This window comes from Macaca fascicularis, chromosome 5, assembly GCF_037993035.2.
Source record: "Macaca fascicularis isolate 582-1 chromosome 5, T2T-MFA8v1.1".
Taxonomy (NCBI): Eukaryota; Metazoa; Chordata; class Mammalia; order Primates; family Cercopithecidae; genus Macaca; species Macaca fascicularis.
Window position 1 is genome coordinate 7,509,021 of NC_088379.1, and position 12,315 is coordinate 7,521,335.

A 12,315-nucleotide genomic window follows, 5' to 3' on the forward strand; every position below is an offset into this window, starting at 1 on the left:
GGTCAGGAGATCGAGACCGTCCTGACTAATACAGTGAAACCCCGTCTCTACTAAAAATACAAAAAATTAGCTGGGTGTGGTGGCAGGCTCCTGTAGTCCCAGCTACTCAGGAGGCTGAGGCAGGAGAATGGTGTGAACCTAGGATGTGGAGCTTGCAGTGAGCCGAGATTGTGCCACTGCACTCCAGCCTGAGTGACAGAGCAAGACTCCATCTCAAAAAAAAAAAAAAAAAAAAAAAATAATTCAATTTTAGAGGTTGATTTTAGAAAAAAAAATCAAAATTTTAGAAAAAACCAATTTTACAAATTTATTTTAAAACATGCTTTTGAATAGTTTACAGGTCAAGGATAACATAATGGAAATTTAAAAATACAAAGAATAACTGTGATATATGAAATTGTGTAAAATTCAGCTAAAGCAATTTTAAGAGGAAAATTTGTGCCCTAAACTGATATTAGAAAAGAAGAAAGGCTCACAATTAAGATTATATAAAAAGGGGGAAAATAACACATGTATTGTTTTTTATTTTGTTTACACCATGTTTCTTCTAAAACATACAGAAATTATACCTCAATAAATATATGTTTAAAAGTATGTGCATTTTGGGAGGCTGAGGCGGGTGGATCACCTGAGGTCAGGAGTTCAAGACCAGCCTGGTCAACACAGTGAAACCCTGTCTCTACTAAAAATACAGAATTATCCTGGTGTGGTGGCACATGCCTGTAGTCCCAGCTACTCTGGAGACTGAGACAGGAGAATTGCTTGAACCCAGGAGGTGGAGGCTGCAGGGAGCTGAGTTCATGCCACTACACTACAGCCTGGGTGAGACAGAGCAAGTTTCCCTAAAAAAAAAAAAAAAAAAAAAAAAGTGTGTTTCTTCTGAAATACAGCATAAACAAAATAAAAAACAAAACTACCATAGAATTGAGAAAGTGAAGAGATTTTTTTGAGAAAAGTCTAATAAAATATACAAACCCTTGGCAAGAGCAACCATTAAGAAATATAAAAGACAATAATATTAAGAATATAAAAAGCAACATGACTATAGATGCAGTAGAGTTTTTTAAATAAGAGAATGTTGTCAACAACTTTATACAGATGAATTCAAAAACTGAAATGAATTCAAAAACTAGAAAAATGCAAATCACCAAAATTGGCTCAAGTAGAAAAAAAAAATGTCTATATAACCCTGTTGTCATGAAAGAAATTGATTCAGTACTTTAAAATCTTCCAAACCCACACAAAAGACACCCAACTCATTGCCAAAGTTTAAGGTATTTTGCCAATCTCATATATTAATTATTCCTGGTGTTAGAAAAATCGGGAATATTTCTCAACTCATTTTATCATGCTAGATAACTTTAACACCAAAACCAGACATGAACAGCACCAGAAAGAACAATTGTACTTCAATCTTGCATGTGAACATAGATGTACCATTTGAAAACAAAATAGCAGGATACAGCCATCTATAAAAAATTAATACATTATGGACAGGTTGGGTTTATTCTAGGAAGATAAGGTTGGTTTAACATTAAAACATCCATTTACAAAATTCACCTGATTAACAAATTAAAGGGGAGTGACTCATGTGATCATTTTAGTATATAGAGAATAAGTCTTTATATTAGTCTATTCTTGCATTACTATAAAGAAATACCCTGAGACTGGGTAATTTATAAAGGAAAGAGGTTTAATCAGCTCATGATTCCACAGGCTATACAGGAAGCATAATGCATCTGCCTAACTTCTGGGGAGGACTCAGGAAACTTACAATCATGGTAGAAGGTAAAGGGGAAGCAGGCATGTCTTACATAGCCAGAGCAGGAGGAAGAGAAGTAGGGAGAGGTGCCACACACTTTTAAACAACCAGATCTCATAATAACTCCATCACGAGAAGAGCACCAAAGGGATTGTGCTAAACAATTCATGAAGGACCCCTGTGATCCAGTCACTTCCCACCAGGCTCCACCTGCAACATTGGGGATTACAGTTCGACATGAGATGTACCCCCACCCAAATACCATGTTCTTCTCACATTTCAAGATATAATTGTGCCTTCCCAGCAGTCCCCCAGAGTCTTAACTCATTCCAGCATTAACTCAAAATTCCAAAGTCTCATCTGAGACAATGTAAGCCCATTCTGCCTATGAGCCTATAAATTAAAACACAAGTTAGTTACTTCCAATGATGCAATGGAGCCATAGGCATTGGGTAAATATTCCTGTTCCAAAAGGGAGAAATTGGCCAAAAGAAGCAGTTACAGGCCCCAGGCAAGTCTGAAATGCAGATGGTAGTCATCAAATCTTAAAGTTCCAAAATAATCTCCTTAGACTCCATGTCTCATATTCAGGTCATGCTGGTCCAAGGGATGGCCTCCCAAAGCTTGGGCAGCTCAGCCCCTGTGATTAAGCCCCAACAGCTGCTCTCAAGGGCTGGTATTGAGTATCTGCAGTATTTCTAGGCACAGGATGCAAGCTGTCAGTGGATCTGCCATTCCAGAGTCTAGAGGGTAGTGGCCCCCTTATCACAGCTCCACTAGGCAGTGTCCCAGTGGAGACTCTGTGTGGGGGCTCCAACCCCACATTTCCCTTCCACACTGCCCTAGTAGAGGTTCTCCATGAGGGCTCTGCCCTGGCAGAAGGCTTGTGCCTGGACATTGGGGCTTTTCCATATATCCTCTGAAATCTAGGCGGAGGCTCACAAGACCCAACTCTTTCATTCTGTGCACCTGCAGGCTTAACACCACATGGAAGATGCCAAGGCTTACAGTTTGCATCTTGTGAGCAGTGGTCCAAGCTGCACCTGGGGTCCTCTAAGCTGAGGCTGGAGGCAGGGAGCAAGGTCCCAAGGCTGCACAGGGCAGCGGGGCACTGGGCCTGGCCCAAGAAACCATTCTTATCTCCTAGGCCTCTGGGGCTGTGATTAAAGGGCTGCCGTGAAGGTCTCTGAAATGCTTTTAAGGTCTTTTTCCCATTCTCTTAGCTATGGTGGGCTGCAAATTTCCCACACTTTTACACTCTGCTTCCCTTTTAAATATAAGGTCCAGTTTCAGGTCATTTCTTTGCTCACACATATGAGCATAGGTTGTTAGAAGCAGCCAGGTCATACCTTGAATGATTTGCTGCTAGATAATTTCTTCCATGAGATACCCTAAATCATCACTCTCAAATTCAAAATTCCATAGATCTCTAGAGTAGGGGCAAAATGCCACCAGTCTCTTTGCTACAGCCTGGCAAAAGTGACCTTTACTCCAGTTCCCAATGAGTTCCTCATCTCCATCTGAGACTTCCTCAGCCTAGAATTCATTGTCCATATTACAATCAGCATTTTGGTCACAACAATGTAACAAGTCTCTAGGAAGTTCCAAACTTTCCCTCATCTTTCGGTCTTCTGAGCCCTCCACACTCTTCCAACCTCCTTTGGTTACCCAATTCCAAAGCTGCTTTCACATTTGCAAGTATTGTTGTAGCGGTGCCCACTCCTCAGTACCAATTTTCTGTGTTAGTCTGTTCTCACATTGCTATAAAGAAGTACCTGAGACTGGGTAATTTGTAACAAAAGGAGGTTTAATTGGCTTATAATTCTGCAGGCTGTACAGGAAGCATGATGCATCTGCTCAGCCTCTGTGGAAACCTCAGGAAACTTACAATTATGGCAGAAGGCAGAGGGAAAGGAGGCACATCTTTCATGGCTGGAGCAAAAGGAAGAGAGAGTGGAGGAGGTGTTACACAGTTTTAAACAACCAGATCTCATTATAACTCACTCACTCTCACAAGAACAGCACCAAAGGGATGGCGCTAAACCATTCATGAAGGATCCACCCCCATGATCCAATCACCTTCCAGCAGGCCTCACCTCCAACACTGGGGATTACAGTTCAACATGAGATTTGGGTGGGGACACAAATCCAAACCATATCAGTCCTTAACTGAATTTAACACCCATTCAAGATAAAACTCCGTAGCAAATTAATAATAGAAGGAAACCTCCAAAGCCCACAGCAAGTATTACACTCGAGGTGGTTAGCATGGAGGCGGATCACTGCCCTGAATTCCAGATGGAGGAAATAGAGCCTGCAGAGGGAAGAGCAGGTCCAGGGTCATTTAGTGAGTTAGGGGCAGAGGGAGACACCAGGAACATTTAGCCTTCAGTGCATGATTCATCTGCTCATCCTAAGTGCCCAAGAAACACCCTCAGTACAGCCCTAAAACACATAGTTGTGCTTTTTACTTCAAACCACACTGATTTCTATTCGTATAATAATTGGAGAGTACAACACTTACATTTTTTATCTTAAAACTCTTGAGTAACTCCTGCCTCCAGTTTGTTTAGAACAGAGTTAGTGTGTCCTGAGTTGGGAGCAGCTGATAAATCAGATGATGCCGTATTATTAAATGGGTGGTAAGGCAATGCATATGATTATTGCACCCTTACTTGAGTTTGCATTTGAAATGAAGACAGCCTGTTGTTTTGTTCCAGATATTAGACTTGCATTCTGCAATTTGCTCATTCTGTGTAAACCACTTTCCTATTGGGAATGGGCTTTTAGGCTGTTAAACATTCAGGAGAATTAAAAAAGCATGAAATAGAATGCTTTGGAAGAAATTACTCCTAAGAAAACTGTATCAAGTGCACCTCATCTGATGAAAGATTTAGACTCATTTTGCGAACTTGGAACATGTGCAAGGCTTAGTTGGATCAGAGGGCCAAGTGACAATGATAGGCAAATTTAAATGGGATAGACTTACTCCTAACAGATCATGTGACCCCAAACAAATGGTACCCACTGTATTTGCATTTCAGTTTAAATTGTGTGTTTACTTTCCTGAGCCTCACTTGGCATCTTCTTCTTTGTTTATTGTTTTGAGACAGAGTCACTGTCACCCAGGCTGGAGTGCAGTGGTGTGATCTCAGCTCACTGCAACCTCCACCTCCTGGGTTCAATTGATTGTCCTCCCTCAGCCTCCCGAGTAGCTGGGACTATAGGCATGCACCACCATGCCCAGCTAATTTTGTATTTTTAGTAGAGACAAGGCCATGTTGGCCAGGCTGGTCTTGAACTCCTGACCTCAAGTGATCCTCCCACGTTGGCCTCCCAAAGTGCTGGGATTACAGGCGTGAGCCACTGCGCCCAGCCTTGGCATCTTCTGATCTTCCCTCTGCCTTTCTTCCCATGTACCACTGGCCACCATCTGTTGATTCTGCCTGGGTTTTCTCATTTCCACCTTTGGCTGCTCAGCTTCACTAGTCTGATGTATCTAGACCGGAACAACAGAAATAACCTTGATATTAGCCAGCATCAGTGGAGCTCTCGTTATGTCCAAAGCAGTGGGCTAAGTGTTTAAACCTCATGTCCATCCCATGATGTTTTCATACCCACTCTACAGATAGAGGAGCTGAGGCTTAGGAAGGTTAAGTCATTTCACCAAGGTCCCACAGCTGAAAAGCAGACTTTAAACCTCCCTCCAAAGCCCATGCTCCTGTCCTAACTTCAATTTCTGCTTACCTCCCTTTCTCCCTACTCTAGTTACCCCTCTGCACGGTGACCAAGGGGATGTTTCTGAAAAATAAAAGTGATGATTCACAGCCCCATCCCCAGCTCTACATTAAAAAATCCCACCTTTCACCGCTCCCTCTCTCAGATCCTGCATTTTAGCCCTTAGACCTTCTTGCTGCCCCCTGAGCATTGGAGACACATTCAGGCATGTGTCCCTTTGAAGGACCTCTGCCTAGAATGCTTCTGCTGTACCTCCTTGAAGACTCCTCTCCATGTTCTAAGACAAACCCAAATGTTACTTCCTCTGTGAAGCCATCCATGATTCCCTCTGGCAGAGCTGGTCTCTTCCAGCTCCCGTAACCCTCCATCCCAAAGCAGATGATGGCATTTCTCATCTCTGCAACTGTTGACATGAGTCTCACCCTCACTAGACAGTGAGTTTTCATGTCTCACTCACCCCTGAATCCCCCAATCTACCTATTATCTCTCTTTCTCTCCCTCTCTCTCTCTGTGTCTTTCTTCCCCTCCATCCCTTTTCCCTCCTTCCATCCACGCTTCCATCCATCATCAACATCTGTATATCCATTCATTCAGCAGATACCTGTGGAGTGATTACTAAGGGTATTAGAGCTGAGTGATGGGACCCAGAGTCAGAGACACCTGAAATCACCCCGACTCTGCCTCTTGCCCAGCTCTGTGATTTCAGGAGATTCCATTATAGTCTCTTACTTCAGTTACCTTATATATAAAATTAGATGACAAAAAAATTCCTATCTTGTGTTATTTTTTGAAGATTAAACCACTAATACATGTAACTTTTATAATCTGCTGAGACAATCTGGCACCATATTGGCATTCAGTAAATGCCAGCTGCCGTCATCCCCCTCATCATTGTCATTGTTATTATTGTTGCTGTTTCTTCTTCCATGAGCCGTGCACTGTGCTGACTGCTGGGGAGAAAGGAGAACACGTCAGCGATGCTCCTGAGTCCCTGCCCTCAGCATTTAAAATCTGGCGAGGAAATCAGCTGTTAGGGAAGACAATTCCAGAACCAAGTTTTGGATTCCAGTTGTGCCAGGTGGCAGGCAGGTGGAAGGGTGCAGGGGTTTGGAGACGCCATCAGCAGATTATAAACCATGGGACATATTTCCACCTTATATTCTATTCCTGACCAGGGCTCTCCTGGTGCTTGAAAAGCTCTGTATGTTCCACTGTTCCTCTGGTGACACAGACAGGCTCAGATGTGAGCCTCCCTTCTCCTCGAGGTGGGCTGGGGCTGGCATCTGGGTAGAAGTGGGATCTCTGCCTCCAGCTCCTGGCCGTGCTGACAGCATGACAGCACATACTGCTGGAACTCCACTGGACTGTGTTTCCTTGTGGGATGCTGCAGCGAGAGGGATAGTCATAGTTCCACATCGCAGCATACTAGGAGCCCTGCTCAGGAGTTCTCGAAGGCTCAGCACCCAAATGCCTGGGTAGGATAGAAGGCTCTCCATGCTACCAAGAGATGCAGTCTGTCTCTGGCTGATTTTCTTCTGTCATGGTTCTTGGATAGTGTTTCAGTCTTTAGGGGGCTTTGAGACCCTTTTGAGTGTTTGATGCAAGCTTTGGCCTCTCTGCAGAAAGGCAGACCATTTTGTACCTATTTAGGAGGATCAAGGACCATCCTCCCCTGGTGAAGTCCAACCAAGGCCTCTTAGGATTTAACACCCTGTCCACCTTCCAGTCCTAATTATAGTACTGACCAATCTGGTAAATACTGGGTTAAATGTACCTGCATTCTCCAAGGCCTGGGGCCCTCCTGCCTCCCCTCACCACCCACCTAAGCAGGCTGTGGACAGTTTCTTGTGTGAGATTATCTAATCCTGGTGGCCTAAGAATGCAGATTACTTCTGTTTGGCCAAGAAGAGACAGTGTAGACTAGTGGTTAAGAACACAGTTTCAGAGCCAGCTAGCCTGGCTTCAAATTCTGGATCTGCCACTCAATAGTTGCATCATCTGGCAAATTAATTTAACTCTGTCTGCCTGTTTCTTTACCTATAAAGCAAGAGAACTAACAGTATATATTCTGAAGGGTTGTTATAAGGGTTCAGTGAGATTCATGTATGAAAAGTACACAGAGCAGTGCCCAGGACCCTGACGGTAATGGTGGTGTTAGCCATGGTTGCTGTGTTCCAACTTGGCTTTCATTCATGGTGGGTGCATGCAGATACCCCACCATATGCAGTGACAGGTGCCAGCCACCAGGCACTTTGCAGACAGGGAGAAGGAGACACAGCCCTGCCCTCAAAGAGCTCACACTCTAGCAGAAAAGCACAGGACAGTGATTTCAGGTGACAGGAAACGGAGTGCATGCACGGGGTAGTGAGTGGGCACGTGAGGAGAGGGCATCTTCGTCTCCCAAGGAACTCAGGGATCCTTTCACTGAGGAGCCCTTCACCAAGGAGGTTTTTCTTAAGCCGAGGGGTGAAACAAGACTGGGGATTGGTCAGGCAGACAGAGAAAGGCACTGCAGGTGGAGGGAACGGCCTATGTGGAGGCATGGGGGTGACACAGGGGTGAGCGATCGTGGTGCACTCACATTGCACCACGTGGCACAGCTGGATGGGGAACCAGGCAAGACAGGGTCATGCCAGGCTTGTAGCGAGACACCCAGGAGGTCAGATTTTGCCCTGCAGCCCATCCGCCTTGTGCATTGGGGTTCACCCTCTGCCCCCTCCTTGTGTAGGAGCTCCAGGAGCTGGAGAGGAAGCTGGAGGACCAGCTGGTGCAGCAGGAGGCGGCCCAGCAGCAGCAGGCCCTGGCGAGCTGGCAGCAGTGGGTGGCCGATGGGCCCGGGATTCTGAACGAACCTGGGGAGGTGGATTCTGAACGACAGGTCTCTACTGTCCTGCAGCAAGCCCTGAGCAAGAGCCAGACGTTACTGGAGCAACATCAGCAGAGGTACGCTGTGTGCCTCATGGTACCCGAGGATATTAGTCCCCAGCAGGCCTGGAGAACCTGCATCTCCAACTCAGCCCGACCGCACACACCTGGGCTCTCACCCTCTTGCCTAAGGTGTCATCCCATTGCTCCACACGAGCTGCTAGCTTTGTAGCGTACTCCTTCTTCCCTGACACCCTTCTTTTTTAAATTTAATATCATTGACGTTTTACTAAACATAATATTTTTAAACTTTTTATTTTGAAATATAGACTCACAAGAAGTTACAAAGATAGTAGGGAGAGCGCCATACACCCTTCCCCCAGCTCTCCTTCTCGGTAACATCTGACATAATCACGGTACGTGAATTGACATTGTCACAAGACAGCGGACTAGACTACAGGCCTTATTCCAATTTTACCGTAAACGTAGTATTTTATATTCTGCTTTTGTAAAATTATAAGACAGACAGACCCCTAGTCTTTTTGTTGTTCTTTATATTGTTTTTCAGTTCACATTAGACAGTTAGCCTTGGCTGGGGCATTAAGAATCCTTGGAAAAACACAATTTTTAACAGCTTCATAATTTTCCACTGTGAATAAAAAATGGACATGGAAAGGATTGGAGGCGAAGTCTATCCACAGTGTGGTTAATTTTTGCAAACACTCGCATACACATTAATTGGAAGGAAATAGACCAAATTTCAGATTACAGATTATTTTCTTTTATCCTACCACACTCTTCTGTGTAAATGCATCAAAGTGCAGTTCTGTCCCATTGAAATAATTGTGAGGGGGCTCAATCTGTATTGATTTGATTTAACCTGGGATTTTAGGGCATATAGTATTCATATGCTCCTGGAGGAGATGACTTGTGATCAAACTTTTGATTTGATTTGCACCTGCAGAAGATTTGGGGTGTATTAGCCAGTAAGAGCGTGAGGCAGATCCAGGAAGCTGACTTGAATTGGCCAAGGCATGTGTTAAGCAGACCCCCTCGTGTGGGCATCAGGAAGCCTCATGTGAAAAGGTGCCATCCTTTGATTCTGGGTCCACTTCAACCCAAGGGCACATGGTGGGTGTAGACCCCAGTCTTCTTGGTCATCACCATGAGGACTGATGCAGAGTTTTCAAAGCAGCATCACAGAGATCGGCCTGTAAAGCTATAGGAAAGTCTCCTTATAGCTCCCATGAAACTTTTCACTTTGAGGAGCCTTCCTCCTGGGGGACCCTCCTTGACACGTTATTTGCAAACTAGCCTAGGCAAGAAAAAGAAGGCAGTCTTTCTGGCCATCTCTTTCTGTGGACATATTTTTAAAATCATGTGGCTTAGATGTGTGCTTCTTTGTTATTTAAGTAACTAGATGATCTCATAGTATAACTTTGTAACATCCCATAGTATTACTTTATAACAAAACCGAACTCACGTATATTTTATTTTCACTCCAGTTTGAGAGAGGAGCAACAGAACAGTGTCGTGCTAGAAGACTTGCTGGAAAATATGGAGGCAGACACCTTCGCAACCCTGTGCAGCCAGGTGAGAACCGACTGGCCAGGTCTGAGGCCGCCCCTTGCCAGCACGTCATTTCATGTTTTTCTCAGAATTCACATTTCCTCACCTCCAGGATGGTGATGAAAAACCAGCCTTGGAACCTGCAGAGCAGATGTGTGCAGAGCCTCTAGCATGGGCCCAGCACACAGAGGACGCTCAATCAGTGCTAATGGCGGCAACCACGACCGTAATCACGTGTGCCCCGGTCATGTCTCTGCTGTGATTTGGCAGGCACCCAAATATTCTCCTTCTTCTCAATCTTTAACTAAGTTTAATATACAAAAAGTAGGTTCTACCAGGAACAAAGTGGGTAAGAGAAAACTGGGCCAGAGCCATCAATCAGTGAGACTGCACCCCACACTACACCTCTGAGCTGAGATCAGTCAACCTTCCTCATCCTTGGCCAGAGCTGCAGACTCACCTCCCTTCCTGATACAGAGCCCTGAGGCTGTGCGCTGAGCCTTATGCAGTCATGTACCTGTCTGCCTGCTACCATTCAGGTTTCATACACATCCTGCGATGCGTTTCCTGTGCTTCTGGTGTCTGTAAGTAGCAGGAAATATGACTTCAGACGGTGGTGAATGCAAGCCACATGCCTCTGGAGAGGTGCTTGCTGATGCAGTGATATCAGGGTCATGTGCTGCGATTCTTTCCACAGTTCCTTCTCACAGTTCCAGCTGCCATAACTTTCAGAGCAAGGAGGTAAGAGGTCAAAGAACTGCCACCACGTCTGTTCTTTCTCATCAAGGAAGCAAATGCCTCCAAGTCCCTGCAGCAGATTCCCCTCACAACCTGAGAGCTGACCCTGGGCCCTGTTCGCTGCAGGGGAGGTGCGAGTCACTTACTCTCCAGCCTCCGAGAAGGGAGTCAGCAGGGAGGAGGAGTTGGGGCGCTTTTACGTGTCCAGCTGGCTGCGTCCACAGGCACACCCAGCTTCCCGAATGGATTCGTTTCCTATCACTGCTGTCACAAATGACCACCAACAGCAGCTTAGCACAGCTACAAACTTACCTTAATGTTCTGTAGGTCAGAAATCCAACATGGGTTTCTCCAGGCTAAACTCAAGGTGTTGGCAGATTTGCCTGCCTTTCAGAAGCTTTAGGGGGAGAATCTGTTTCCTGCTCACTCAAGTAATTGGCAGGGTTCAGCCCATGGTGGTTGTAGGACTGAGGTCCTTATTTCTTTGCTGGCTGCCAGCCAGGGGATATTCCTGACTTCTGGTGGCACCTACATTCCTTGGCTCATGGCCTCCTTTCTTCATCTTCAGAGCCAGCAAGCGTCCTCATCACATCTCTCTCTGACCTAACACAGCAGGGAGGGTCTCTGCTTTTAAGGACCCACGTGGTGATTATGTTGGAACCACCTGGATAATCTAAGATAACCACTTTCCCATCCTATCTCAAGGCCCCTAACCTTACTCCCACTTGCAAAGTACCCTTCGCCTTGTAAGATGACATCTTCGCAGGTCCCAGGATGGGACCATGGACATTTTGGGGAGGGGTCATTATTCTGTTGACTGTACCAAACAAGGTGCCAGTGTTAGCACTGGAGTGACAGTGTCCAAACAGGGCAGGGGAGGAGCTGGTGCTTCCTGAACACTGCCATACCCTGAGTATTGTTCTAGGCACTTCTGTCTGTTACTCATTTAATCCTTACAGAAAGATGGGAAACAGGCAGGATTCCCCGGTTTTATGAATAAAGGGACTGAGGCACAGAGAGGTGGTGAGGGCAGGAGAGCTCACCACTGCTCGTGGTGGGCTTGGGATTCAGCCCAGCGTGGTGCTGCACAGATTCGCCTCTTCCTGACCAGCTCTGAAGGGTCTGAAGCAGATGACCACTCCGGCCTGTGTCTCTGCGAAACTGGGCCGTCTCCCACTCTCAACTTTGATTCCCCCGCCTTTTTCTTTGTTACTTTGAGACTTCACAGAAAGCCAGCGTCACCAGTGGAATTTCACCCAGGTTCATTTCTAGATTGTGGTTCCTTTTAAATTGTGAACTCTGTATGCATCTCAGTCTGTTTCTGCTACTATATAAAATTCCTAGACTGGATAATTTATAAAGAATAGAAATGCTTTATCAATTTTCTCACAATTCTGGAGGCTGGAAAGTCCGAGATCAAGGCACCTGCAGATGCAGGGTCTGGTGAGAACTGCTCTCTGCTTCCAAGATGGTCCCTTGTTGCTGCATCCTCTGGAGGACAGCAAAGCTGTGTCCTTATGTGGCAGAGGGAATGGGAAGGTAAAAAGGGCTAAGCTAGTTCCCTGGAGCCCTTCTATAAGACACTAATCCCATTCTTGAGGACAGAGCCCTCATGACCTCATCACCTTCAGAAGGCCCCCCTT

General features: G+C 45.6%; 1 protein-coding gene across 9 annotated transcripts in view; it reads left to right on the top strand.

Annotated features, from left to right (window-relative positions):
• The window catches only part of EVC2 (EvC ciliary complex subunit 2), a 188,209-nt gene that overhangs the window by 125,802 nt on the left and 50,092 nt on the right, over nucleotides 1-12,315 (top strand). For all 9 annotated transcript variants that reach the window (XR_012434648.1, XM_065544758.2, XM_074039405.1 and 6 more), the window contains 2 exons: nucleotides 8,229-8,443; nucleotides 9,871-9,958. Coding sequence is in view for 8 of the 9 variants with exons in the window: in XM_065544758.2 (XP_065400830.1) it covers nucleotides 8,229-8,443; nucleotides 9,871-9,958 (303 nt within the window). In the remaining variant the exon portion in view is untranslated. The remainder of the gene's footprint in view (nucleotides 1-8,228; nucleotides 8,444-9,870; nucleotides 9,959-12,315) is intronic.